Source organism: Otolemur garnettii, unplaced genomic scaffold (assembly GCF_000181295.1).
Source record: "Otolemur garnettii isolate 467f Iridium unplaced genomic scaffold, OtoGar3 scaffold00245, whole genome shotgun sequence".
In the NCBI taxonomy this organism is placed as follows: Eukaryota; Metazoa; Chordata; class Mammalia; order Primates; family Galagidae; genus Otolemur; species Otolemur garnettii.
This window is the reverse complement of record NW_003852640.1, coordinates 1,310,664-1,338,619: the sequence shown is the minus strand read 5'-3', so window position 1 is coordinate 1,338,619 and position 27,956 is coordinate 1,310,664. Positions and strand designations below refer to the sequence as shown.

General features: G+C 57.3%; 4 protein-coding genes across 11 annotated transcripts in view; 1 reads left to right on the top strand and 3 right to left on the bottom strand.

The window, feature by feature from the left end:
- The first annotated feature begins 985 nt into the window (after positions 1-985).
- GSDMD (gasdermin D) lies at positions 986-5,831 on the top strand. 2 transcript variants are annotated; one of them, XM_023508408.1, is made up of 11 exons: positions 986-1,085; positions 1,995-2,215; positions 2,412-2,604; positions 3,507-3,675; positions 3,895-3,997; positions 4,246-4,281; positions 4,553-4,648; positions 4,780-4,952; positions 5,029-5,170; positions 5,263-5,336; positions 5,444-5,831. In XM_023508408.1, the coding sequence occupies exons 2-11, from the start codon at positions 1,999-2,001 to the stop codon at positions 5,681-5,683; spliced, it is 1,443 nt and encodes a 480-aa protein (XP_023364176.1). In that variant the 5' UTR covers positions 986-1,085; positions 1,995-1,998; the 3' UTR covers positions 5,684-5,831. The 2 variants fall into 2 exon arrangements, with proteins under 2 accessions (XP_023364176.1, XP_003802420.1); XM_003802372.3 differs by having other exon boundaries at positions 4,228-4,281.
- Positions 5,832-9,689: 3,858 nt separating this feature from the next.
- Positions 9,690-14,699, bottom strand: MROH6 (maestro heat like repeat family member 6). The gene is made up of 14 exons (XM_003802371.2): positions 14,460-14,699; positions 14,082-14,234; positions 13,803-13,957; positions 13,109-13,226; positions 12,678-12,865; positions 12,456-12,593; positions 12,238-12,352; positions 11,992-12,135; positions 11,747-11,920; positions 11,358-11,525; positions 10,729-10,848; positions 10,415-10,517; positions 10,240-10,305; positions 9,690-10,154 (listed from the first exon to the last, which is right to left on the bottom strand). Exons 1-14 carry the CDS (start codon positions 14,697-14,699, stop codon positions 9,919-9,921), a joined length of 2,118 nt encoding a protein of 705 aa, XP_003802419.1. The 3' UTR covers positions 9,690-9,918.
- Positions 14,700-16,664: 1,965 nt separating this feature from the next.
- On the bottom strand, positions 16,665-20,086 carry NAPRT (nicotinate phosphoribosyltransferase). 2 transcript variants are annotated; one of them, XM_003802370.3, is made up of 13 exons: positions 19,812-20,086; positions 19,578-19,705; positions 19,407-19,489; positions 19,030-19,160; positions 18,825-18,940; positions 18,441-18,637; positions 18,231-18,371; positions 17,914-17,998; positions 17,739-17,819; positions 17,549-17,651; positions 17,044-17,198; positions 16,852-16,959; positions 16,665-16,779 (listed from the first exon to the last, which is right to left on the bottom strand). In XM_003802370.3, exons 1-13 carry the CDS (start codon positions 20,035-20,037, stop codon positions 16,720-16,722), a joined length of 1,614 nt encoding a protein of 537 aa, XP_003802418.1. In that variant the 5' UTR covers positions 20,038-20,086; the 3' UTR covers positions 16,665-16,719. The 2 variants fall into 2 exon arrangements, with proteins under 2 accessions (XP_003802418.1, XP_012668507.1); XM_012813053.2 differs by lacking the exon at positions 16,852-16,959.
- A 1,493-nt stretch (positions 20,087-21,579) lies between these two features.
- Positions 21,580-27,956, bottom strand: part of EEF1D (eukaryotic translation elongation factor 1 delta) — a 17,399-nt gene continuing 11,022 nt past the window's right edge. For all 6 annotated transcript variants that reach the window (XM_012813050.2, XM_023508359.1, XM_012813052.2 and 3 more), the window contains exons 4-8: positions 22,908-23,007; positions 22,723-22,823; positions 22,301-22,522; positions 21,792-21,986; positions 21,580-21,677 (exon numbers count right to left, since the gene is read on the bottom strand). In XM_012813050.2, the coding sequence (XP_012668504.1) occupies positions 21,639-21,677; positions 21,792-21,986; positions 22,301-22,522; positions 22,723-22,823; positions 22,908-23,007 (657 nt within the window). In that variant the 3' untranslated portion in view covers positions 21,580-21,638. The remainder of the gene's footprint in view (positions 21,678-21,791; positions 21,987-22,300; positions 22,523-22,722; positions 22,824-22,907; positions 23,008-27,956) is intronic.

Here is a 27,956-nt window from a genome sequence, read left to right as displayed (position 1 = left end):
AGGCTGCAGTGAGCTATGATTGTACCATTGTACTCCAGCCTAGGGACAGAGTTAGACTGCCTCTCTTTAATATGTATATATAGGCTGGATGCTTTGGCTCATGCTTATAATCGCAGCACTTGGGGAGGCCAAGGTGGGAAGATCGCTTGAGCTCAGGAGTTCAAGACCAGCCTGAGGAAGAGTGAGACCTCTTCTCTACAAAATCAAAAGTTATGCAGGCATTTTGGTGTGCAATTGTAGCCCCAGCTACTCAGGAGACTGAGGCAGAAAGATCACTTGAGCTCAGGAGTTTGAGGCTGCAGTGAGCTATGATGGTGCCACTGCACTCTAGCTGGGGACAGAATAAGACTCTGTCTTAAAACAAAAACAAACAAAAAACCCACAACGTCCATTCCATCTCATGAATGCACATTTTGTTTATCCATGCATTGTTCAGTGAATCTTTGGGTCATTTGCACTTCGTGGCTACTATGACTAATGCTATAGTGCACACTGGTGCACAAGTGTCTGTTAGAGCCCCTGCTTTCACTCCTTTCAGATATACATTTGGGAGTGCACTTGCTGGATTACAGATAATCTTTACATTTTACTGTTTGAGCACATGCTAGACTTATTCCACAGGGGCTGCAGCATTTTATTTCTTTTTAACTTTTTGTTTTAATTTTTTGCCTTTAGATATAATGACTTAGGTATCCACACCATGTTACATTTTTGCCAACAGCACAGGAGGGTTCCAGTCCTGGTGTCCTCCCCACCACTTCTTGTGTGAAGCAGCTCCTGTGGTTCTGATTTGCATTTCCCCATGACTAATGACATGAACATTTTTTCATATGCTTGTTGGCAATCTTTGGAGAATCCTCTACTAGGCTCCCTGGGATCAGCTCCAGATGTTTAGGAAAGAGCCAGGAAGTGGGGGGGCCCGTGCTGCCGTGGGGGCGGTGCGGGGGCTCCGCCTCTATAGTCAGTTTCACTTTTGGGCCGCTCACTGGCTAGGCGGATCCCAGGAAGTGCAGTCGGGCGACCCCAGTTCTCCAGGCGTCCTCACTTTGTTTTGTGGGCCCGGACTCCTCGTCGGAAGAGTCACAGTGAGTTGTGGAGCCCCAGTGCCTGGGGTAGGGCAGCTGAGTACTGGGAGGGGATGCTGGACCTCTGGGGCCACCGATTGGCCCCAGCACTCTCCCAGGAAGGCTCACACTCCCAGACTGGTGTGGGGAAGCTTCAGGCCTCTGGGAGGGTTGCCCTTGACCCGCCCAGGGGCCTGGTGGTGGGTTTGGGCTTAACTCCAAGGTGGGCCCCCAGGTGCCTGGGCCTACCCCGGTATTTCTCAAGGCTCAGAGGCTCAAGGGCTTCCGGGCTTCCTCTGGGAGTGGCTGGCTCCCCATAGCTGCCTAGGCCTGCTTTGACCTCTGAACTCTGAAGCCTCAGCCTTAGACAGATAGCCCATGGAGTTCCTCAGAGAAGGCCTTAGAGGACAAGGCTGGGATCTGGGATCTGGGGACGCTCGGGCTGGGTCTTGCTGGGGGTTCCTGTACTATACCCGGAAAGTGGGGACTTCTGTTACCACACCACCCCCCAGCCCTCTGAACTCCTGTGGCTGGCACATGGATCCAGGAAGCCCCAGCGCACAGGCCTTGCCCACATTTCCTTGATGGGTGGGTGGCCCTAAGCCTCTTCGGGCTGACAAAGTCTCAAGGGGTGGCCAAAGTATGGCATCCCCAAGTCCCAGCTCTGACTGTTCCAGGACCTGTTCCCAGTGGCCACAACACAGATGGAGTGGCCTGTGTCCTGCTGAGGGTGGTGAGTGATGTCCCAGTCTAAAGGTGCTCAGGGCCCTTGGAGAGATGGACACATTGATTTTTTTCTGCTGAGGAGTGTGGAGGCAGGAGCTCTCTGTTCACCAGAGTCCTGGAACTGGCTGGGCAGAGCTACTCTGGAGAGAGCTCTGGCTTGTCCAACCCTGAAAGAACAAAGGCTGACCTGGCTGCCCTCCTCAGGAGCATGGTATCAGCCTTTGAGGGGATGGTCCGGAGCGTGGTCCGGGAGCTAGACCGCAGCGGGGAGCTCATCCCTGTGGACAGCCTTCAGAGCTCTACTGGCTTCCGGCCCTATGGCCTGGTGAGCAGGAAGCCCTCAAGCTCCTGGTTCTGGAGACCCCGTTACAAGTGTGTCAACCTGTCAATCAAGAACATCCTAGAGCCTGATGCCCCAGAACCAGGTACCCAACCTGATGCTGAGACTGAGCCTGGCAGGGACTGGGGGAGGAATCGGTTGTCACTGCCCGGCCTGCTCTCATCTCTGGGCCTCTGGGCCTCTGCTTCGAGAGACAGGGCCTTTTCAAAGGTCCCACTCCCCTAGGGGAGGGATAGGGCAGTGCCTGGTGGGACAGCACCTCAGGTCTGGTCTTGCCCCAGGTTTAGAGTGCAGCGGCCCCTTCCTCTTCTACGATGCCATGGATGGGAAGCTGCAGGGCAAGGTGGAACTGGCAACCCCAGGACAGGGGAAGATCTCAGGGGGGGCAGCAGTATCTGGCAGCTCCAGCGCCTCGATGGACGTGTGCACCCTGCGTGTGGACCCCAACACCTGGGAGACCATGCACCAAGAAAGGTGGGCCCCAGAGGCATAGGATTCCTGCTGACCTCAGGCAGCCTTGCTCTTGAGGAGGGCCAGATCATGACCTTGGGGCACCAGGACAGCCCTCAAGGCAGCTTGGCGTCCATAGCTCAGTGGTTAGAGTGCTGGCCACAAATACTGGGGCCATTGGGTTCAACTGGGCCTAGCCTGCTAAACAACAATGACAACAACAACAAAAAAAATAGCCAGGCATGGCTCTGCGCCTGTAGCTCAAGTAGCTAAGGCACCAGCCATGTACACCCAAGGTGGTGGGTTCGAATCCAGCCCGGGCCCGCCAAACAACAATGATGGCTGCAACCAAAAAATAGCCAGGCATCATGGAGGGCGCCTGTGGTCCCAGCTACTTGGGAAGCTGAGGCAGGAGACTCGCTTGAGCCCAGGAATTGGAGGTTGCTGTGAGCTGTGACACTACGACACTCTATTGAGGGCGACACAGTGAGAGACTGTCTCAAAAAAAAAAAATAATAATAACCTTAAGGCAATGTCTGTGCTGGCACCAAGAGCAGGCCCAAAGACAGAGGAGTGATATAGCTGGTAGTGTGCTATTGGGGAAAGATGCTAGAAAAGCCATTTGGGGCCTCAGTTGGCTCTGTGGAGAGAGAGTGGACTAGACATAGGGAAGGGGACTACTAGCTCACAGTGGAGGGTGCTTCCAGGGGTTCACATGAGTCCATTTTTCCCCACTGGGCCTTCCCCCTGCACTCCCTTCCCCCACACTGTTGGGAGAGGAGGTGCCCATGCCTGGGCATCCACAGACTTCTGGGGGCCCCTCTGCCTCAGCCCACCCAAGGGCAGAGTAGCCATCAGGGAAGGGACATCTTCCTTGTCCTTCTAAGACATGTACCCCAATGATCTTCCTGCCCCTCGGGCCACAGGCGCCTGCGGCAGCCAGAACACAAAATCCTACAGCAGCTGCGGAGTCGAGGGGACGATGTATATGTGGTGACAGAGGTGCTGCAGACACAAAAGGAGGTGGAAGTCACACGGACCCACAAGCAAGAGGGCTCAGGACAGTTTGCGCTACCCATGGCCATGTGCGTGCAGGTCTGTGGCCAGGGCTTGGGGCACATGAGACCAGCTTCCCAGCAGCAGGGCTGGGCTCTGCCAGGTCCCCTTGGCACAGCTCTTGGCCTTGGCCTTGGCTGAGATGTGGTTGCCCACCCTGTGCAGCCCACCACTGAGGGAGGGCCTACCACCAGCACCCAGCCTGCATCCATAAGTGCGTGCCCAGTGCACATCCCTGAGCCCATCTCCATCCCTCAGGGTGAGGGTCAAGGCCACCTGAGCCGTAAGAAGACAGTCACCATTCCTTCAGGCACCATCCTTGCCTTCCGAGTGGCCCAGTTGGTTATTGGCTCCGACTGGGGTGAGCTGGGGCCGGGTGCCTCTTGGGTGCAGCTCTGTGGCAGGGAGGCCTGGGGAGGGCCAGCAGCTGGCTACACTTCCTGGGTCACTCAGGGTGGCTGAGGATCCTGTGCTCTGGCATGGGGGTGAATGGGCAGGGCCTGGACTGGGCAGGGGTATTCCCAGTGGTGAGGAATAGGCCAAGACCCCAGGGGACTGGCCTCTCCCTGTCCATTCCCACCTGCCTCCCAGACATCCACCTCTTCCCAGATAAGAAGCGGAGGACCTTCCAGCCCCCCACTACAGGTGAGGCAGGGAAGACCTCCTCCCTCTGTGCTCTGGGCACAGGTGGCCAGGCAGCCTCCTGAGGCAGGGACACTTCCACGTACCCACCAGGGGTGGCACAGGGACGGGCTGACCCTGGGCTCCCTGGGCTCCCTCCCTTCCTTGGACAGCCAGTGCTAGGGATGGGGACCAAGGCTAGGAGGGCCTAGGGAAGGCTTCAGCCCTTTCTGCTCTGTATCCATCCTGCATTGATCAGCCTTGCCTTCCCTCCCCCATCCACCTGCTCCCTCAGGCCCAAAGCCTTCTGGGAGTGCAGACAGCGGGGGGCAGGACATCTTTGGCCTCCTCTTGAAAGGGTCCATCTGTGGCCACCGAAAGTTCCTGACAGGTCAGTGCCCTTTTGACCACCTCTGGGACCCTAGGGAGGCTCTCCTTCTGCCCCCTGGGGTCTGCCCATGCTGCCCAAGGCTGTCCAGGGCCCTGTGGGACCCAGGTAACACCAGCCCTCTGTCCCAGCAGATGGACCCTCTGAGGAGTGGGAGGTCACTGACAACTTTCAGGGCCTAAAGGCCGAGGTGGCAGCCAGGTCCGTGGAGCTGGAGCACATGGAGAGGGAACTGAGTCGTCAGCTATTGGGGGGCCTGGCAGGGGTGCTGCAGAACAAGCCAGCCCTGCAAGCATTAGAGGAGTCAGTAAGTGGGGGAGATCTGGGGGTGGACAGGGCCTGCCCGGCCAGCTCAGGTTCATCTGCCCCTCCTATATCCACAGCTGGAGCAGGGCTTGTGCTGTGGGCAGCCAAAGCCCCTGGCTGGCCCAGAGAGTGCTGTCCTCGAGTGCTTGGTGTTCCCTTCTGGGGCGTTGGTGGAGGAGCTTGCCATCCCCATCTTCTATCTGCTGGGGGCCCTATCTGGTGAGCAGCCCCTGTGCTGGGGTAGGAGGAAGGGGGACAGGTGTCCCTAGCTGTGCTTTCTGGAGCCCCTCTCACCCAAGGTCTCTCCTCAGTGCTGAGTGAAACCCAGTGCATGCTGCTGGCCAAGGCGCTGGATACAGAGGCCCTGCCCAGGCATTGTGAGCTGGTGAGAAGATGTGGGGCTAGGGGCCAGGCTGGGCCTGGGGAGGGGGTGGTCGGGCCTGTGTAGGATGACTGGGACCCCACCTGACCAGCCGCACCCTGGCTTGGCAGGTGGGCAGCCTCTTGGAGCGGGCCCTGTGGCATGAGTACAGCACTATGTCCCTGCCACCAAGACTACTGGGGAGCAACTGGCACAAGGGGGCACCTGCCTGGGTCCTACTGGAGGAATGTGGCCTGGTGCTGCAGGTAGATGGCCCCCATGTGTGCTGGGAGCCGCAGGCCCAGGGCCCCACCTGTGCACTTTACGCTTCCCTTGTGCTGCTATCAAGGTTGAGCCAGGAGTCCTGCTAGAGTGTACCCTGCATGCCAAAGCAGCTGTCCAGGCAGTCTGGGCCCACCCAGCCAAAAACCCAGGATCCCTGCTCAACCATGTGGCTTGCTGACCATGGCACTGGGAGTTGGGGAAACTCAATAAATGTGACATGTGGAGGAAAGACGAGGTGCTGGGTCTCTCAGGGTCCTGGATCTGGGTGGTGGGGGTGGGGTGGGGACCACACCTGTGCAGCCTCTGGAGGGGTCTGAGGCCCAAGGTAGGAGTATCCCTGTAGTCTAGCTCCTGTGCTGTGGGGCTCAGGGAAACCTGACCAGTGCCTGTACTTGTCTGCTTGGAGTGACCAGCACATGGCCCTGCCCACAGCCCAACCCCCCCCCCCGGCCCCCAGTGATGGGTAGAGTGAATGAGGCAAGGCAGAATCCATCAGGATAGGTCTGGATATGAGGCACTGAGAGGACACAGGACATACCACTAAAAGTCCACAGGGCAGGGTCTTGGAGAATTGGTGACCTGGACTAAAGACACCAGCCTTTGTTCAGAGGTAAGAGTGTAACTGGTACAAGAAGCCTGCTGGCCCATGCTATGCCCCTGGGAGTCCAGCACTTTCAGAGCCATCGACTTCACAGCTTGCAGGGACCCAGGAGAAACATGCAGCAGCTGACAGAGCCAGAGAGCTTGGATAACCCGCATTGGCGGGGACTGCAGTCTACCCACTGGCATCGCCCAGCCTCCACCCCACCAGGGTACACCATCAACCCATACCTTGCAGGACTTGCTAAAGAGAAGGGACAGTGGCTTTGGCTATGGCTGTGACATTAAGCCTCCAGGAATACTTGAGATTCAGGTCCAATAATGAAATCAGTATTGAAACAGAAGACAGCGAACCCAGAATATCTCAGATCCAAGTTACAGATACCTTGAATCTGGCCACCCATACGCAGTGGAATGAACAGCTCAATGCCTTTCAGTCTCATGGTCCTCCTTTGAAAACCAAGGACAAGGCTTGGTGCCTGTGGCTCAAGCCAGCCACGTACACCTGAGCTGGCAGGTTTGAATCCAGCCCAGGCCCGCCAAACAACAATGACGGCTGCCACCCAAAAATAGCTAGGTGTTGTGGTGGATGCCTGTAATCCCAGCTACTTGGGAGGTGGAGGCAAGAGACTCGCTAAACCCAGGAGTTGGAGGTTGCTGTGAGCTGTGATGCCATGGCACTCAACCCAGGGTGACAGCTTGAGGCTCTGTCTCAAAAAAAAAAAAAAAAAGAAAACCAAGGACACATGGGATGGGCATGCCAGGTCCTGGAAGGCACTAAAATGGGCACATGAGGGAGTGCCCTTGGGGCCCTGAGACCTTCAAGGCCAAGCCGTAATACAGGTTTTGGCCAGCCACATCCAAGCCCCATTTGGACAGTCCAGTGCTTTCTGAGCTCTCTGATGACACAGCCCATCACAGCATTTGGGTGTCAAAAGTGAGACTGACCTGGCTATGTGGCCAGAGGCTGCCTGTGAGAGGGGAGTGCATGTGTCAGGGTACAGCCACTCACTCACCCTCGGATCCCAGCCCCCAGTCAGAAGACTTCCTTCTGGGCCCACCTTCTGTGGTGGATCTGGTGGACCTGGGGGCTGCAGCTGTGGCATCCCTGTGGAGGGTCCCACTCCCAGAGGCTGCATGGACTGGGCATAAACTTCACACACCCTGGCGGGGAGTCCAGTGTGGCTGCCAGCAGTTGGGTGGGTAGACACATTCTTAAAATAGGCAGATGCATCGTACAAAGCCTGTGCTCCCAATGCCTGCTGTAGGATGGGGCACAGGTGCATGGCTATGGGGTGTTACCTTCTTGGTGTCTGAGTTAGTCCACCATCCTGTGGGATGCAGAGCACCTGCACCTTGTGGACATGGTGGGTCTCACAGGCTTGTTCCAGGGTCTGGCTCTCAGGTGAGGAAGCCAGGTGAGCGGGAGGCTGGGCTGCCAGTGAGGGGATCCATGCTGGCTGCATCCCAAAAGCCATCCCCAGGCTTGTGCGAGGCCACACTTTCTATGGGTACCCTGGCGGGGATGCCCACAATCTCCTTTGCTCCCTCCCTCTTTCCTTTACTGGGTATTTGGCAGCCTCCTGGCCTCTACAGGATTTCCTCATACAGGCAATCTGCAGGTTAGGAATAAGATAGGTTCTACAGGTTTGTTCTTAAGTTGAATTTATATGTAAGTTGAAACAGGTACATTTACCTATTATCTGTAGTAGCCCCTGTTCATAAGCGTGAGTCATACATCACTTGATGTTTGTAACTTGGGACTGCACATTTCTTGTACGTTTAATTCTGTTTTGGCATCTGCTTTGAAGGACCTGAGCAAATCTACCTAACTTTGCCCCTGGCTCCACAAAGAGCCTGGTCCTAGCCTGCCCTGAGGATGATCTACAAAGAAACCCAACTCCAGTCCTGAACTCCAACCCTATCTATCCAGCAGTGTTGGAGCTGAGGAAAGCTTCTCTTTGTCTTAGGGCAAACCCAGCCTGAACCCAGGCACAACCTCCACCCTAAACCTGCCTGACCTTAAAAACCCTGCTGCCAGACTAACCCTCATCTCAGGCCACACCAGTCTTTAACTACCTGTTACCCCAGCCCAGGCCAGATCTTGAGCCAGTCAGCTCATTCTAACCACATTCTCAGACAGATATCAACCTCTTGCATCCATATGTGTTTGTTTTTATTTTTTTGAAACAGAGTGTCACTCTGTCTCCAGGCTGGAGTGTAGTGGTATCATAGCTCACTGCAGACTTGAACTCCAGGGTTCTAGCAATCTTCCTGCCTCAGTCTCCCAAGTAGCTGGGACTATAGGCACTGACCACCACACTGGGTAATTTTTTAATTTTTTGTAGAGATGGGGTCTTACTATGTTGCCCAGGCTGGCCTCAAACTCCTACCCTCAAGTGATTCTCCCGCCTTGGCCTCCTAAAGCACTGGAACTGCCAATGTGAGCCACCGTGGCTGGCCTTCATATGGGAGCTAGGGAGACAGTGAGGGAAAGACCCCATTCCTGCCCCTGCTAGGCCTAGTCTTAGGAAGGCCCCAAGCTTTTATGAGGCTGTGCACACTCTGGTGTGTGTGTGAGGTGGCTTCTCTAAGGAGACTGGGAAAGAGGCCTTGCAGAGCAATAACATTTCCAGGCAGGCATTGAGGGTGGGAGAGTCCACCAAGTCAGGCCTGGAAAGGCCTTTCCCTTATGTATCCAGGTACACATTCCTCATTCAACTCTGTGCAGGGTGCCAGGTGCTGCCGCAGGTGCACAGTCTGGTAGGGAAAGGCATGCAGCACCCATACCCAGGCCCACAGGTCCAGTTGAGGCAGGGGGAAGTCAGGGGTATCTTCTGGAGAAGGCCATGTTCTGGTTGGGCTTGACATGATGAAGCAGGGTTTGGGGGGATGTTGGCCAGGCTGAGAGGTGACAGCAGGTGTTGACAGTACAGATCTACTTTTTTTTTTTTTTTTGACACAGAATCTCACTCTGTCACCCAGGCTAGAATGCAGTGGTGTCAATCTAGCTCACAGCAACCTCAAACCCCTGAGCTGAAGTGATTCTCCTGCCTCAGTCTCCTAAGTAACTGGGCCTACCGGAGCCAGCTACCATGCCTGGCTAATTTCTCTAATCTAATCTCTTTTGGTAGAGATGAGGTCTCACTCTTGTGTAGGCTGGTCTTGAACTCCTGAGCTCAAGGGATCCTTGCAGGGTCTGAGTCAGACCCCTGATCCCCTAACTCGGCCTCCTAGAGTGCTGGGATTACAGGTGTGAGCCACCACACCCAGCCTAGGTCTACACTTCTTGAGCAGAGAGAACATAGGCCAGGGACTTCCAGATGCCAGCAAGAATGGGCACGGGGCAAGAAGTAAGGGTGATGGTTACAGGGATGACTGGGAAGGCACCAAGTGGAAGCCTGGGAAGGGGCAGGAGGCCTGTGGGGGCACCAGTTTCAATGCCCCCACTAGGCCCAAGGTTGGGGTGCAGGGCACACTCCAGAGGACTGTTAGAACAAGAAGCCAGGTGGGGGCAGATGCACCCATGCGTGCAGGGGGAGGGGTGAGACAGAAGGTGCTAGCTGTTTTTCTCTGGCACATGGCTGTCAAGGTGGTGGGTGCCTGGAGAGGAGTCCTGAAGGTTAGGCACCAGAGTCCAGCGCCAGGCCCAGGGTGCCCCTCAAGCAGGGCAGGGACTGAACCCAGTGTGGGCGGAGTGTCCTAGTCAGACCCCTGATCCTCAGGCTGGGCGCAGTCCGGAGCAGCCCCAGCGGCCAGCAAGGCTACGGCGCCGGAAGGGGCTGTCAGCGTAGACTGGAGGGGGACGGGTGGGCAGGTTGCGGATTGGGGCCAGGCGGAGGAGGAGGGGGCCACGGGGCTGGCTCTGGGCATGGGTCAGCAGTGCCACCTGCTGAGCAGACACTTGTGCTGCTGCAACCACTGCCGGCTGGGGGTCGCTCTGCAGCTGCCCCAGGTCTGCGAAGAGAAGGAGGCTCAGGCATGGGAGGGGCACCTGCCACCTCCAGGCTCCCCCCACCCCACCCTGAAGTTGAGTCCTCACCCTGAAATAGGGAGTCCAGCAGGTTCTGGCAGATGCAGTCAGGGCTTGCATGATGAACAAGGAGGCCTGGACCACAGTGAACCTGTGAGTGCTGTCCCACACCCCAGCAGGGAGGGGCTGGCCCAACTCCCTGAGCCCTGGTGCAAGGGACAGTATGACCACAGGACTATCTCACCTATAAGCACGGTGGCTGCATGGCGCAAGGGGTCCTCTGGGCTCCGCAGGTATCCCTGGGTCTGGCTCAGGAAGTTGGGCACATGGCTGGGGTATTGCCTAATCTAGGGACACAGGGGCTCATGGCAGGACAGGAGGTTGCAGAAGTGAACCTAGGGCCTGCGGTACCACAGGGAATGCCCGAGGCAGGGCAGTATGGCTGGGAGCCTGGTGACCAGGTCTAACTGCAGTGGAGACTCAATTGGGGTGCCCTGGTGAATACAGGAACAAGCTGCAGCTGCACACCCCTCACCCTCACCATGCTTTCCCACTGACCAGGCGGTGGCAGATGTGGCTCAGGGCCTCAGGGCTGTCGTAGTGGGCCACAGTGACCATATCCTCTAGCAGGCCCCAGCAAAGGGCCTGGTCACAGCGGGCCAGGGTCCACTCTGAGCTCTGGGATAGGGAAAGGGAACAGGATTGGGGGTCCAGGAAGTGGTAAGAGGTAGGGGGTGGCGGGAGTGGTCAGAATGAGGGATGAGAGAGTCCAGGGCAGACCAGGAAACTGACAGCCTATGACCCCTACACCTGAGGTCCTGGGGGACCCAGAGGTGGGTTTTTTTTTTGAGACAGAGTCTCACTACTTCACCGCTGGTAGAGTGCTGTGGCCCCACAACTCATAGCAACTTCAAACTCTTGGGCTTAGCGATTGTCTTGCCTCAGCCTCCCTAGTAGCTGGCACTACAGGCTCCCCCCACAACGCCTGGCTATTTTTTGTTACCATTGTCTTTGTCGTTTAGCAGACCGTGGCCAGGTTTGAACTCTGCTGCCTCGGTGTATGTGGCTGCGCCCTAATCACTGAGCTACAGGCTCCAAGCCTAACCCAGACAGAGGTCTTGACTCATAATCTTCCTTGGGAAGGTGAGGTGGGAGTGGGGAGGGGACAGAGATGGGAGGCGGCTGACCTCAGCAGTGTCCTGGCTTGGGTCGTGCAGGCGCAACAGCAGCGGCATGAGACACTGTAGCACCAGCTTCCTTAGGGGACCACGGAGCCCTAGCCGCAGCCCGCCCCGGCCCCGGCGCACCAGCGTCCCCAGGAGCCCCACAGCTGAGGCGCGGACTGAGTCTCGGGCCTGCGGGAGAAGGCGCGATCAGGGCGGGCGGGAGGGAGAAGACTGAGAAGTTGGGAGAGGTGGCCAGTGTGAGCGAGGAAGAAGAAAGCCCAGGAAGGCTGAGACTTGAGGCGGAGCCTGGAGCGGTGCCTGGTTGAGGAGCCCCTGGACCGGAGGGGCCTGGGGGACAGCATGTGGGCGGGGGCGGGGCGGGGGCTAGCAGGCCCAAGGCCTCGGCTCACGTCGTCCAGCAGCCGGGGAAGGTATGGGCCCAGCTCTGTGCTCAGGAGCCGCACTGGAGCCCGTGGCCGCAGGAGGAGCCTCCGCAACGCGCCCAGCGCTGCTCCCACGAGCCTTGCGTCGCCCTCGCCCAGCGCCCCCATGAGCGCTGGCAGCAGCGTACTTATGTGCCGCACCTGCTGGGGCAGGGAGTCGTAGTCACCCCCTAGCAAACGTTTCCGGGGCCCCTCCCAGTCCAGCTTCTCACCTTCCCGCGACTTAGTGCGAGATGGCCTAGGCCAAGCAGGCCCAGCCAGCGCACGGTGGGCTTGGGGTCGCTCTGCCAGGTGAGGAGCCGCTCCAGGATGACCTCCTCCCGCAGGAGCCGTGCGGTGGGCGGGCTCTGCAACAGCTAGGCGAGGAACACCCGGTCAGCCCTCTGGGTCCCTGTGCAGGCCCGCGCCGCATGGGGCCCAAGTCCACCCCTCACCGCTCATCTGGGGAGCAGACTCACTCCGGTGAAGAAGGCCATAGCTGTGAGGCGCTGCAGGTCATTGGCGCTGCGCAGCCGGGGAAGCAAGTCTGCGAAGAGACCTCGCAGGTGGTGGTCCGCATGCGCCACCATGGCACTGGGGAGGGTGGAAATGGGAGCTCCACCTCCACTTGAGGACTCATCCCCAAGGAATTCCCCATACGACCACCACCCTCATGCCCTTGACCCCTGCCCAGCACCTGGCTAGCAGCAGGACACCCTCCAGGTGGGTGTGAGCTCCCAGCAACCTCCTCCAGCCTCCTGTCTGCTCCATGCATGTGACCACCATGCGGCCCCCATCTCCAGTGAGCAGGGCCTTCAAGGCCTCCAATGCACAGCTGTAGGTGGGAGCAGCAGGTGAGCAGGCAGTGGGGGCGAACAGGGCACTGTCCGTCCCCACTTACCCCAGTGTTGCCTCGCACCTGGCATGGCTGTGTGGTGGCCCTCCGTGGGACAGGACCCAAATCTTGGGAGTATCAGGGGCATGTGCGTGGCTGTGAGCCAGCTCATGCAGCTGTGTGACCAGTGCCAGCAGCAAGTGCGGGTAGAAGCCCCGTGTGGCTCCCACACATCCTGAAATGGCCAACATCTCCCCAAGAGCACGTGTGGCCTGCAGGGCAAGGGCCCATTCAGGCCTAGGCATGCCCTGAGCCACTTGTGCACCTTGAGGGGTAGGCATGCCTCACCCAGGACAGGACAGAGCCCCAGACACACATGGGGCATTCTGGACATGCATGGCTTGGTGTGTGTGGGGGGAGCCTGCTGCCCACCACACCCCTACCCCCAGGTTCTGACTCTCTCATTCACTTTGGCCTAGCAGTGCCCCCTGGCAGTGCTGGCTGGAGCCACCTACCGCCAGTGCCTCCAGCTTGGGCCCCGCTGTAGCCCTCAGCACCCACAGTAGTTGCACCAGCACCTGCCCATTTACGCGTTGGTTACGGCTTAGGCTGCGCCAGAGCTCAGCTGCTGGCCTATGGTTTGGAGGCTGGCATGAGACAAGGATTGGGTGCAGCACTGGATAGTAATAGGATGCAGGGAGTCTCTGGGCTGTAGTGGAGGCAGCCACTGGGACTCTATCAAGGGAGAGGCAGGTGAACCAGCCCCCTCCCCTCACCCCCCAAATCCCACAAAATAGGTGGCTGCACAGACCACAACGCTGCCACTGATGACATCACCTGTTGTGTGGGGACCTCTCAGAGTTCTCACAGGTCAGTGACAGTGAAGCAAACTTGGCATTAAAAATCACCTCAGAGAATAGGACCAAGGCCAGGGGCAGCAGGGCCAGCAGCCACCCAGCTCCCTTACCCACTCTGAAATACAACCCCAGGTGGTCTCCAGGGTCCACTGGAGATGGAAGGCCAGCCCCAAGACAGGAACCCAACGCCTGAGACCTCTAGGTGGGAGCCCTAGGGGGAGACTGTAGAACTAAAGGTGGAGGGTGAAGGATAGAATAAAGTTTCTGCTCCTTTAACAGCTTGGGGGCAGACTCTATGCCCAAGCGAGAAAGAAGCCACATGGGCTGCCACAGGGCAGGGCAGCTGGGTTACCAGTCAAGGGGCAGCGAACGAGGTAGCAGCGCACACACCACGTCCCTTGAGTGCTCCAGGGCCAGTGCAGTCAGCACCCGCAGGGCTACCCGCCGGGGCCTCCCCTCAGCCAGGCTGGGCACTTGTGCCAACAGCCCAGACACCAGAGAATGCACCTGGTGTGTAGGGACCCATGTTAGGCCCGAGGCCACCTGACCAGCGCCCCGCTCCCACCAGTCAGGAGTAGCCTAGAGGGGCCCCCGCAGGGGGTCTCTCAGGTAGGAAGGGGTAGGGGCTGACCTGGTCCTCCAGCCGTGCCCCATGGACCTCCAGGGCTGAGGACAAGGTGAGCACTGTTACCTGGGTCCCTGCAAAGCCAGCCTCCTCCAGGCAGGCAGCTGTGTACAACGCAAGGTCTGCGAGAGCCCCCTCCTCCCAGGAAGTCTGGGAGGCCTAGGGCAGAGGGTGGGATGTTTGAAGTCCCAGAGCCTTCCCCAGCCTCCCCACCCCTCCCAGCTTCCTACAAAGGCCTGTGCCCTTCCTTCCTCCCTAGCCCACTTACCCTGACCTTCCCCCACATCTGACACCCCTCTGTCCATCTGGCATCCTCCTGAACTCAAGAGAGGAGCCAGGAGCCCCCAGGCCCACCCCTACAGCATCCCTTCCCTTGCCTCTCACCTGGTGGGATCCCTGCTCCGGCGCACTGTTTGGAGAGCATGGCACACTGCCAACTGTGGGGGCAGTGGCCCCACTTCTAGGCTCAGCCTCATGTTGAAGCTCCCAGGGCTCAGGTGGAGGGCCCGTGAAAGGGGGTCCCTGGGGCTGCCTCTGGCTGGCCCTGATCCCTTCAGCCAGAGCTGTCAGGGTTAGAGCCCCCACTGGGGCCCGCTGGGTGCGGTCCCACATACCCCCAGCCATGGCTGCCCCAGCCTGTAGTACCTGTCCTGTTCCTCCTGGGAAGTTGTGCCCAAGCCTGACCTAGAAGCAGGCCCCAGGCGGGACCAGGGGCGGGCTCTCAGACAGGTGTGGTGGGGTGTGTGTGTGTGTGTGCTCTGTGAGGAGGGGACTGGGCAGCTACCTGGAGGGGCCTGCTTGAGGGGAAGGCTTGAGAATGGCCTTCCTGCCCAGGCTGCTGGAGGCCAGTGGTCAGCCTGAAGCCTGAGTGTCTACAGTCTGGCTTTACCCACCAGGGTCCTGGGCAGGATCTCTAGGAGGTGGCAAATCCACAAAGGGGAATAGGGGCCCTTAACCCTGACTACCAGCCCCTCTTAGCCAGGGCTCAGGGCAGTTGTGCATATCCCTGAGGAGGGCCCATAGGGTCCCGCCCAGAGCTAATGCCTGACTCCAACACTCAGGAAGCAGCAGGGGCCCCACTGGGCCTGCTCCTGTACTCCAGCCCCATTAGACATCCTGGAATGGACATGAGTAGGTGAACTGTTACCATCTCTGAGCTCAGGGCAGCCCAAGGAGGGGAGGACCAAACAAGGCCAGAGGAGCTGCTGCCTCTTGTGGGTGCCCACCTTTGTTGGGGTGGGACCCTCTGGGTCCTGGCCAGTTCTGAGGTAGTGTCCCCCACCCCCACCTGGGAGTGCACAGCTAAGACTGGTGCCCTGTGGGTACCTGGGGCATGTGTAGTAGTCTATGTCTGTCTCTTAGTTCATACTCCCTACGCTGGCCTGACCAGGCCTCTGCCCCAAATCCCCACTTGTGCCCTCACCCAACCACAGGGGGTGCTGCCTGGCCCAGTGCCCTGTGGAGCCAGATGAGCTGGTCTGGTGGAATACCTAAGCGGGCAGAGGTGCTCCTGGAAGCACCCCAGACAGACAGCATTCTCCCCATGCTCTTGCCTATCTGTGCCACCTCAGGCTGCCTGGACAGAAGCCCAGGCTCCCGATTTCCACTTCCTGCCAAGCCTGGAGCCTCTCCTGAGCAGTTCTCTATAGCCCCATTAACAGGGCTGATGGAGCCCTGAGACTAACTTGCTGGCACAGAGGCAAGGCCAGCCCCATAAGCAGCCATGCAGGCCTCGTTTGCAGCTCACTGGGCTCCTGGAGTCTCAGTTTCCTCTCCACCCTTCCTCCCCTTCTCCGGCTGCTGGCTCAGGCACCAAGGCTCCAAAGCCAATGCCCAGGTGGCCAATGACAGATGCCAGGGTTGTGAGGCTGGGAGCAGTGACAGCAGGGGACACCAGGTTCTCTCTTTTGGCTTCGGAAGTTTGAGATGTCCTTAAAGGCCCCAAGCCAGGAGGCAGTGCAGGCATGGGTACCCTCTATCTGGTATTGGCCCCACCACTCCCAACCTCCCTCTGATAAGGACAAGTCTTCAGCAGACTTGTGAAAGTGGACACCGGCCCTCCCCCTACCTGAGGCCCCGGCTGCTCCAGTGTCAGGTTGGGCTCCCCAAAGCCCAGCTCTCTGGGCCAGGGACATCCCTCACTGCCCTTCAGGCTTCCACCCAGGGATGTCTCCCCACTCTGGCTGGACCTATTCTTCCCTTGGGAGCATGAACCCTGATTTCTTTTTTTTTTTTTTTGAGACAGAGCCTCAAGCTGTAGCCCTGGGTAGAGTGCCGTGGCATCACAGCTCACAACAACCTCTAACTCCTGGGCTCAAGCGAGTCTTCTGCCTCAGCCTCCCAAGTAGCTGGGACCACAGGCGCCTGCCACAATGCCCGGCTATTTTTTGGTTGCAGCCATCATTGTTGTTTGGCGGGCCTGGGCTGGATTTGAACCCGCCACCGTAGGTGTATGTAGCTGGTGCTTTAGCCACTTGAGCCACAGGCGCCAAGCCTGAACCCTGATTTCTGACTCTACCCCAGCTCTGGAGACCCCGGGGGATCAAGTTTAGAGTCAGGCTGGGCAAACAAATGACACATGACGAGATGTAGAGGACAGCAAGTAATTCATGTTGTCTCTAGGCAGCTCCTACCACCAGGATTCTCACAGGGGCCCTCCCCGCAGACTGTCCACAAGGTCGTGCAGCTTCTCTGACAGTGCCACCTGCAGGAAGAGAGATGCGATGGGTAGCTGTGGGGGAAGAGGGTCCAGGGCAGGCAGTGGGGTTCTTCCCACCTGGTACTGTGTAGGGCTCTGCAGCCTCCTGTGCTCAGTGCTGAGGCGGCTCAGGGACAGCTGGGCAAAGGCCCTGGACTCTGCCAGTGATGGCAGTGGCTCACATGGCTGCAAGAGGAGGCAAGGCTGGCTTGGGGCAGGGCTCAACTGTGGTCGAAGGTGCAGAATGAGGGGTTGGGGTAGGGCAGTTACCTGTCCCTGATGGACCCAGAGTCGCAGCAGTGGCTCCACCTGGGCTGGCCTTACAGTACGGGGCTCCTGAGCCCCCCGAGGCCAAACCCTTAGCTCCTTCCCGGCCTTTGGAGGTGGCTCTTCTGCCAACTGCAGCAGGTCTAACAGCAGAGACCCTTGGAAGGGGTAAGATTAATGTGGGGTACATGCATCCTTAAAAGGGAACAAGAGAGGGGTGGCGCCTGTGGCTCAGTGGGTAGGGCGCCAACCCCGTATACCAAGGGAGGCAGGTTTGAACCCAGCCCTGGCCAAACAAAAAATAAATAGCTGGGCATTGTGGCAGGTGCCTGTAGTCCCAGCTACTCAGGAGGCTGAGACAAGAGAATCACCAAAGCCCAGGACTTGGAGATTGCTGTGAGCTGTGATGCCATAGCACTCTACCGAGGGCAATAAAGTGAGACTCTTGTCTCTTAAAAAAAAAAAAAAAAGAAAGAAAGAAACAAGAGAGAGATGGGAGGGTACTCACCATCGGAGCCAAGGAGCCGGAAGGCAGCCTTGCTCCCTGGCAAGGTCTGCTTCTCAGGGTCCTCGGTCAGCTTCATTCGAGGCTGGCCCCCCACAGACACCAGCTGCAGGGCAAGCATGTTGAGATGGCCCCTTATCCTCGACCATCTTCATTGCATCCCCCATCCATGAGCCCTTAGACCCGCCCCCACCTTATAGACACAGCCCAGAGAAGGCTGTTGAGGGCAGGTGACTACGCTGGTGCCAATGCCGATGACGTTCACCTCGCTGCCCTGGGGGGAGAGGAGGTGGCAGTGAGCCCACCCAGGACCTCCACAAGACTCCGGGCCCTCCCCAGCACCCTCTGCCTGCCCCTCCTCCCCTCACCTCCTGGACTAGCCGAGCCAACTCCTCTTCATCAATGTTGTTGCTGACGGCGATGGGAACTGACTCCAGCCAGGGCACCTGGAAGCTGGGATGTGGGTGGAACAAGGGGAGGGGTGGGAGAAGCCCCCTCAAATTTTCCTGATTCACTGTAGGCTCCCCCATCCTCTTGGGCACACCTACATTTGGCCCCCTGCACCCTGCCAGAGGCTGTAGCACCACCCCTAAAACTAGACCAGAGTCCCTCCCTCCCTGCCCCCTCTATGTCCTAGCTCCCCAAGGGGTCTCTGGGCAGGCACATGCCTCCCTAAGGCACTCACTGGGCTGCAGTGGTCCGGAAGACCCCACGGACCTCCTGGGCCAGCTGAAGCAAGTCACCACTGTCCAGCCTTACACCCACGGCCCGATAGCCCAGCTCCCCTAGTGCGAGGGCTACCGCCAGGAAATTGGGTACACCGCTCCTGCAGGTGTGGAAGGAGTCAGGAGCTGCTGCTTCTCTGTGGAGCCCACCCAGAACACCGGGGGCTCACCTCCATACGCTGTAGGAATCCAACAAGCCCTGGAAGGCCTGGGGAAATGCCAGTGCATAGGCCACAAAGGCTGCCCTCTCCCCTGGGTGCGGTTCCTGCACCCCCAACCCCAGGTGGGCACACACCCGCTCCAGCCACTTCTGTACGTTGGCAGCCAGGTCCACCCCAGGGCCCTCACTGGAAACCGGAGCCAAAATCTGTGGAGCCAGGTGGTTGAAGATCTGGGTCCCAAGGTGAAAGGAAAGGCCTGGGAGTGGCCAAATATGACCCGGGCTGAGGGCAAAGGTAATACACACTGGCTCCCAGGTAGCACTCTGGCTACTTGCCCAGTGTGCACAGATGGGCCTGGCCCACCCCTCCCTGGGGTTGAGAGGATGTGCTGACCGGGTCAGGGGGCACCTCACTGCCTGAAAAGGAGGTGATGAAGGAGTGGGCCAGGGTCCCGGCCACTGGAATGCCCCGGAGCTGCCCGGCAAGCACGTTACTGCTGCTGTCGAAGCCTGGGGGAGGAAGTCAGTCCAGACTGGGGGACTCCTGGGTGTGAGGCCTCCTCCTTCCCAGTCCTTGCCTCATCCCCTCAGGCCCTCACCACCAAGGTAGCTGTAGGTGGAGGCTGTGAGACCCCCATTTGGGCCCTGAGCACGTCGCAGGCCCATCTCCAGCAGCCGCTTCTCTGGTCCAGCAATCAGTCGGAGCCTGGCTGCGTTGGTGGCCACCAGGCTGTGGGGAACAAGGGGACAGGAGACAGGGTTGAGATTCCTGACAAAGTTACCTGGGGCCTGGAGTTCCAGCCCTGGAGCTTCACCCTCACCCACTATGTCCTGGCGAGCCCCCACCAGAAGAGCCAGTAGGAGGCCTCTCCCTATCCTGGGGACCCCTGAGTCTCCACCCAGGAGCTCCGCCATGGGGGTCAGAGGATCAGGGCCCGTCCCTTAGTCCTGCTTCCTACAGGGAGCCCCATACCACCTGGCATAGCTGACAAGGCACAGCAGCGGAGTTTCCAGCAGCTGCACTACCAGAAGCGGCCCAGACACCTGCAGCAGTGGTACCTGCGGGGGATGGGGCTACGTCTGTCAGCTCTGGTAGCGACCTGTCCCTGGCCGCCCTTCCCTTCCGTCCTGCTCACTCTGCACTCACGCCAGGGAAGGCGAGGGAACCCTCAGGCAGGGCCCGCACTGTCACCCCAGAGCAGTCGAGGGCCCGAAGGTGCTCGAAGAACGCGGGGTCTGTGTCTGCGGGCAGCACAGAGGCCAGGAACTGCACGTCTGGGAAAGAGAGGCATCGCGCTGTGGAGAGTGCGTGCCCAGGACCAGGGGCGCCCCGTCGGGCTAGGAGAGTCCGGCGGGGTCGTGGGGGCAGCGTGGGGGCTACCTGCGTCCCGCAGGCGGAAGTCGTGCAGGAAGCGCACGCAGTCACGCAAACCCGCTGCCAAGGCGAAGGCGCCTCCAAACGGGCAGCGGCGGAAGAAGAGCTCGAACTCAGCGTGGACCTGCGCACGGCCTGCGCGCCAGTAGCCCAGCGCCATGGTGGCCTGGTAGAGGTCGGTGAGCAGCGGCTGTGACGCCGCGCTCCCCTCGGGGTCCCACTTGGCTGCCATCAGTCTCACTCCGCCCTGCTCAGCCCCGCTCCCCAGGACTCTGGCTGGGCTCAGCCCGCCCTCGTGACGCGCCCCAGCCAATGGCGCGCCTCCGCTTGTCGTAAACCCGTTCAGTACAGGAGGGGCGGAGACACTGGGGACGTCCGCCTTTAAGAGCAACTGCAAAGGGCAATGCGGACAAGATGCTCAGAGATCACAGCAGCTGGACCCCGGATGGTGTGGCAGACATTACCCCACACAACAACCTCTAACTCCTGGGCTCAAGCGGCTCAAGTTTGGCGGGCCTGGGCTGGATTTGAACCCGCCACCGTAGGTGTATGTAGCTGGTGCTTTAGCCACTTGAGCCACAGGCGCCAAGCCTGAACCCTGATTTCTGACTCTACCCCAGCTCTGGAGACCCTGGGGGATCAAGTTTAGAGTCAGGCTGGGCAAACAAATGACACATGACGAGATGTAGAGGACAGCAAGTAATTGAGGGCTGAGGTCCTTTGAGCATGGCCAGGTTATGGTCACCAAGGAAGCTCCCCGCAGCAGCCTGGGCCACTTTCTCAGGGTCGTAAGTGCTGCTCAGGACCTGCCACAGTGTTGGGAAAGTAGAGGACAGATCCAGCCGGGCTTCATCCCTACCCCATCCAAGAGCAGCCAGCGTTTTCCCAGGCCCCGGGGATGAAGACAGAGGTTGCAGCACCAGGCTTGCAACACAGAGATGGGGCCAACTACCCAGGAAAGGGCCAGGGGGCCACTTACCCCCAGCTGGCACCAAAAAGGCCTTGTATGGTTATGAAGGCCCTGTCAGTGTGCCCCGGGGGAGGAGGGGGACTATAAATTTCTCTACAAGTTTTGTGGGCTGAGTCATGGCCTGTCACACAGGTAGCTGTCTAATCCCCTTTGGCTAGGGGCCTGGAGGACACCAGCTGATGGGAAGTAACCACAGCCACATGCACACCTCAAGGTAGACATGGGCTGTAGCCATGCTGGGCCAGTCTGGGGAGGGCCTACCACCAACACAAGTAATGACCACACAGCATTGCTGGGGTAGGGAGGAAACAAGACAGGGGGCTACAACCTTATCATAAGGGGACATAATGGGAAAAAGGATGGGTACAGGTGTCCAGCAGGCAGGGGGATCAGACCACATAAGGGGCAGTGCCTCCCAAGAGCTACAGAAAGAAGTCTGGACTTTATCCTATATCCTAGATATGGTGGGATGTATGCAGGGTTTCAAATGGGTCAGGAGTGGGGCACAGGATCTTGGTCATAGCAGAAGGGCCAGGACCACTGCTGGGCCTTCTTTCTTCCCTGGACAGTTCCAGGCGTGCACTATGCTCCCATGCCTTGGATGGTGAGTGGAGAAACAGCTAAGACTGTTTCTGAAGAGTTTTAATTGGACTTGGCGCTTGCAACAGAAAGCCCTCGTGCAGGAGCTGTGGGCACAGCTGGCCCACAGGGAGATGAGAGCAGGCAGAGGTGAGCCAGGGGTGAGATCACAGGGCCACAGATAGGAGTGGGAGGGTGGAGAATGACCAGGACAGGAGCCAGAGAGCAGGAGGCACAGTCTTTATTCATGGCAGGGCCACACGCACGCACATGCTCTTTAGGCTTCAGATTTTGTTGAAAGCTGCGATGTCCACACTCTGCACCTGAGGAAAGGTGGGGGAAGTGACTATGGTGGGGCCTGTACCCCACAGAGGCAGGTGTGTGTCCCAGGGTTACCCCAGCTCCCATTCACCCTCCCGGTCTTGATGGCCACTTACATGCTCCTCAAACTTGGTGATCTCTTCTTCTAGCAGGTCGGTCCCAACCTTGTCGTCCTCCACCACACACTGGATCTGCAGCTTCTGGATGCCATAGCCCACAGGCACCAGCTTGGATGCCCCCCAGACCAGTCCGTCCAGCTGGATGGAGCGCACACAGGCCTCTAGCTGGGCCATATCTGTCTCATCATCCCACTGTGGGCAAGAGGTGGAAAGGTTGGAGCCAGCCAGCCTTAGAAGCCTCTAAAACACCATGGGAGAACTGTGCCTACTCCAATGTAGAAACACTGTGAGGATACAATTCTGTTTCCTTAAAGGGCCTCCAGAAAACAATCTAAATTTATACTGCTCTATCTCCAAGTCTCTATTCTTATCCCACAATTTCTAAATCTGGCTTTAAAGTCCGACCAGAACCCAGGATGGTAGAGGGTCAGAGCACATGGCATCCCCTGCCCAGCAACTGAGGGACTGGGCTGGGCCCTTGGAAACGCTAGCCCTGCCTCACTCACAGGCTTGACATCCAGCAGGATGGAAGACTTGGCTACCAGCGCTGGCTTCTTGGCCTTCTTTTCTGCATACTGCCGCAGCCGCTCCTCCCGCAGTCGGGCTGCCTCTTTGTCTTCTTCCTCATTGTCACTGCCAAACAGGTCAATGTCGTCGTCCTCATCATCCTCGGCTGGTGTGGCCACCTTTTTGGCTGGAGGCTCCACTTGGCGCATGGGAGACACATGCTGGGGAATGGAGGGCATGCAGAGCCCCAGTTGGTTGGGCTGTCTTTCTCCAGCTCTTATGGACCCCAGGCCCCTGTCCTACTATGGGGATTAGTCTGCACATGCCTATAAATCCTGTTAGGCACCTTAAGGACCCTAGCCACAAGGTCCTCATTGTTGCCAGAGCCAACCTATAGTGCCAGGTCTTAGAGGACACTCACCTGGGTTTGTGGGGCTGTGGCCCGATGGCTGGGTGAGCTCTTCTCCAGCACACTCAGCCGGGCCTCCAGCTTGGAGAAAGCCTGCTGCAGGTCCTGTACCACTGCAGGGACAAGGGGACAGGTCAAACGCAGGGGCTGGGCTAGCCTGGGCTGCCACCCCCATCCCCTAGGCCCCAGGGCCTCACCGCCTCGCAGGCTCTGGTTCTCCACTTCCAGACTGGCGATCCGGGTGATCAGCTCACTGTGGTCTCCACCAGGGCCACTGGAAGCCCCAGGGCCTGAGCTCTACAAGATCAGGTGGGAGCAGGGGGCTCAGTGTCCCAGTCTCTCCTAGGGTCCCCTCATTCATAGCTGTTTACAAGCAGAGCCTCAAGGCCAGGAAGGAGGGCCCTCAGAGGTTCCAGTCAGCCCCCCAGGATCTATCTGTCATGCTCAGGACTATGCTGGAACTTACAGAAAGAAAACCCAGGAACCCCCTCCCTGCTGACACCTAGCGCACCTTTATTGGTAGCAAAGACCTGTTGCCACAGATCATGAAATCTGCAGCCAAGCTGCAAGCACAGGGCTCAGGGCAACCCAGACATGAAGGCAGCATGGAACTCAGAGCCATGGCTGCCACTGCCTAGCAAAACCCTGAGGTGGCAGCAAGACTTACAGTCCCAGAGTAGCCATGGCGCAGGCTTCAGGGGGACCATGACTACCACCCTATGCTCTGAGCAGGAGGGGAGAGCAGTTGAGGGCCACCTGGCACAGGGGGAAGGACAGGAGCATAGCGGGCAGCCAGCCCTAAGGGCACCACACTGCCCCAGACACAAACCTGCCAGGCCAGGCTCTGAAGCTCTGGGTAACAGTTTGCCACAGCTTAGCCTGATTTATGCCTCAGGGACCTAGACAGACTTCTAGTCTCCTGTCCCAGGTCACTGAGTGATCCTCAGTGAGATCTACACACATGCTAGGCACTCAACAGAGTACACAGCCCAATGGAATACCTAATGATGGGGTGCCTTGTGCCTCATGGAGACCCCAGCTGGACCCCACTTGGGTACGTTTCCCAGGGCTTCCTGCTGGGCACATAAACCTGCTCCTTCAAGGCAGCAGACACCCAGGCCTTTACGCACCATGCAGCATGTCAGCCCAGACCTGGGGGGGGGGGTCCTTCTGTCATAGTCCTTGGGACAATGAGTGGGGAATGCTTATGTGTCTGGCTCTACCAGCCTTGGTATGGGAGCTGAGCCCCAAAGGAAAGGCTCTGGGCAGGGCTGGCGTCAAGAGTTGTACCCTAGGAGGCACAACAAAGCCAGGAAGAGGCAGGCAGGGAAGGGCCGGGGGCGGGCAGGTGCACATGAGCCATGGGGATGGGGGAGGACACCAACAGAGGCTGGAAGAGGGCCAGGGCACCTAGGCCCTAACCACCCATGAACCAAACTGAGCACAGGACCTGGGAAGGGCAGGCCGGAAAGGGTCTTACTCCTGTTTCTAGAGGGCCAGGCGAGCCAGATGCCAGGGATGACAGGGAAGGGACAGAAGCCTAAGGACCTGGTAAGGGCAGGGGCCCTATGTGGAGGAGTACATTTTACTACTGCTTGGCTCTGCCTGACACCAGGCTAAAGCTCACAGCTCTGGTACAAGTGGGGCCCTGTCAGCAGGCCACCCCCACCTACTCTTGACTAGGTTAAGACTGAAGATTCAGGATCTCTAAGTAGAGCTCCAACAGGGCAGGTCTAGGCCACCCACTCAGTCAGCCTGCAAGAGCTGATCACCTTATGGCTACCACAGAAGAGCCACCAGCTATGATTCAAATGCAGACCCTATAACACTGTGTCTGCACCAAGAACAGCCTGAAGCCACTTGGTTCTCAGAGTTTAGTGTCTACAGGGTGCCACCTCACCAACATCTAAGATGGAGCTGGGCCAAGGTCCTTCCTGGGACCTTGATACCAGATGAATGTCCCTCTGTATTCATATACTGGAGCCCTAACGCCATCTACAGGCAAGGCCAGGCCTCAGGAGGAACCAGCCCCAGTGCACCTAACCTCAGACCCCAGCCTTAGAACTGTGAGAAAATAAACGTCTATTATTTAAGCTACTCAGCTGTGATGTTTTTGTAGTCCCCTAGCAAACCAGTCCACAGCCCTGACAGCATGCCCACCTGCCTGTCCCAGAGACCTTCGCCTGGCAGCTGACCCAACAGAGCCAGGGCAAGAAGAGTTCTGCTGAGCCTCCACCCCTGCCTTCTGGGCACTGGTGCTCAACACACCTGGCTTAGGTGCAGAAATCTGTGCCAACTCCATCCTATGTCCAGCTGGCCTGAGTCTGGATGTGGGTACATGGAGGACAGGCTAAGATTCGGAGCTGGTGGGGAAGTGGTACACCCCTAATCAGCTGTGGCAGATAGAATTACGGTCTCCATGTTAAAAAACAACAATAATTATGGTCCTCAAAGAGGTCCACATATTAACCCCCAGAACCCATAAATATGGCTAAAGGGATTCAGCAGATGTTGTTGAGTTATAGACATGAAGACTGAAAGATGATCCTGGATGATCTGGGTGTACCCAATATAAATTACAAGGGGGAGGGAAGAGAGGGAGGGAGGGAGAAATGCAGGAGGGCAGAGGGAGGAGACAGGATGGAGCACATGCCAAGTGAGGACAACAGCTGCCCGGAAAGACAGGAGCAGATTCTCTCCCTGGAGCCCCCAAAGGAACACAGTCATCTGCTGACACTTCGACTTTGCTTTTTTTTTTTTTTTTTTTAGACAGAGCCTCAAGCTGTCCCCCTGGGTAGAGTGCCATGGCATTACAGCTCACAGCAACCTCCAACTCCTGGGCTCAAGCGAGTCTCCTGCCTCCGCCTCCCAAGTAGCTGGGACCACAGGCGCCCGCCACAATGCCCAGCTATTTTTTGGTTGCAGCCATCATCATTGTTGTTTGGCGGGTCCGGGCTGGGGATTCGAACCCACCACCTTAGGTGTACGTGGCTGGCGCCTTAGCCGGTTGAGCTATAGGCGCCAAGCCTCGACTTTGCTTTACAAGATACATTTCTGACTACTGAACCCCAGACCTATGAGATGATAAATTTGTGTTTTAAGCCACTAGTATCTGTTATAGCAACAATCAAATGAAAACAAACACAGACCTTGGCCCCTGGAAGTGGGGCACTGCTGGAACAAAATCCAAAAATGAAGACACGGCTTAGAAGTAAACAGAGGGTGAAGTTGGAAGAACTTTGGGGAGCACCTTGAATAGACTGTCAGTAAAAATCCAGGTATTCTAGACTCGGTTAATGAAGATTCAGAAGGTGAGGAGTGCAGTAAACACCATCTTAGAAAACAGCCTACATTGCCATGAACGAACTGTTGTTAGAAACGGATGCTACTGGTGAGGGTGCTGACATGTGGCACCTGGAGTAACCAATTACAGTGGCAGAGTTTGGCTGAATTGTGCCCCACAGGACCTGGAGAGCAAATTCTGAGCATGGAAGGTACTGCAGTTTCTTCTTGGGAAAAGAGATTGAGTAAAAAACTGTTAAGCAAAGGGGAACCAAAACCTGGTGGTCTGGAATTCTCAGCCTCTCCTGATTGTTAAAGACAGCAGAACGTCAGGATTCGTGCTCTAGATAGAAAGCCAAGGGAGGGGCCACACAAGCCTTTTGCTGGTGCTGGGAAAGATCAGAAGGTCAGAGTATCTGAATGGTCACCCAAGATCTGGTGTGCTACTCATGGATGCCTGAGGGCATTTTAAAAAGCAGGAGTGCAGCTGAGATAATCTAGTAAAGGCCTTTGGAGAAGCCGCTCTTGTCTAATGGTATGGATCCTTCTGGAGAATTATATATTAGCAAAGATACTTCCTTTGGGAGGCTGAAGAGAGAAGAGCTTGAACCCAGTTTGAGACCAGCTTGAGCCACAGTCTCCACAAAAAATTAAAAGATCAGCTGGCACAGTGGTGTGTGTCTGTAGTCCCAGATACTCGGGAGCCCAAGTTCAGGGGTTGGAGGCTGCAGTGAGCCATGATTATACCACTGCACTCTAGCCCAGGCCAGAGGTAGATCCTGTCTATTTGAAAAACACTGCTAGCTTGAACCAAAAAGATGGGATGAAATAACAAAAGGCTGCAGATACTCAAAATCCAGTAGGAAAGCTAAAAAATACTCCTTGCTGCAAACAGATGCCATTTTCTTTTTCCTTTTTTTTTTTTTGGAGATAGAGCCTCAAAGCTGTCGCCCTGGGTAGAGTGCTATGGTATCACAGCTCACAGCAACCTCCAACTCCTGGGCTCAAGCGATTCTCCTGTCTCTGCCACAATGCTCCGCCATTTTTGTTGTTGTTGTTGTTGTTATAGCCATCATTGTTTGGCGGACAGGGGTGGGGTGGGTGGGTGGGTATTCAAACCCACCAGCTCAGGTGTTACATGGCTGGGGCGCCTTAGCTGCTTGAGCCACAGATGCCATTTTTCAAGAAAAATGACTCAGGCAGCCCAAGACTACTTATGGTGCCTGGCTGGACCATGAAATTGCTTGGAATGAGTGGTACCTTTTTCTTTCTACTTTCTTCCACTCTGAATGGAATTGAAACTTTTACTCTATACCTGTCCTACAATTCTGTTTTGGGAGGAGATAACTTTTTTTTTTTTAAAAAACAGTTTCAATGAGTGCTGTGGCATCATAGCTCACAGAAACCTCAAACTTCTGGGCTCAAGCTGTTCTCCTGTCTTGCACCCCCTCCCCAATAGCTAGGACTACAGTAAGCACCCACTATAATGCCCAGCTAGTTTTTTTTTATTTTTGTAGAGAAGGGGGTCTCACTCTTGCTCACCATACCCAGCCAGGAGATAACTTGTTTTCCAGTTTTTATGGTCCACGGTGAGAGGAATTTTGCCTCAGGATGGATCATACCACAACTCTCCCACACCTGGTTCAGCTGTGATTCTGGACTTGGAGTTCACGCTGTAAGGGCTGAGGCTTTTAAAGATGTTCGTATGAATGGACAAGATGGATATGAATCTGGATGCTCATGTTGCAACACTCAAAACTTGTATTCAGTTACATTACATGAAAAAAAAAATAAGTAAGTATGAAATTTAAGATTCTGAGATGAGTAGAGTATCCTGGACCCAAGATCCTTGTAGGTCCCAAACCATCATAAGAATCCTTATGAATGGCTCAGCGCCTGTGGCTCAAGCGGCTAAGGCGCCAGCCACGTACACCTAAGGTGGCGGGTTAGAATCCCCAGCCCGG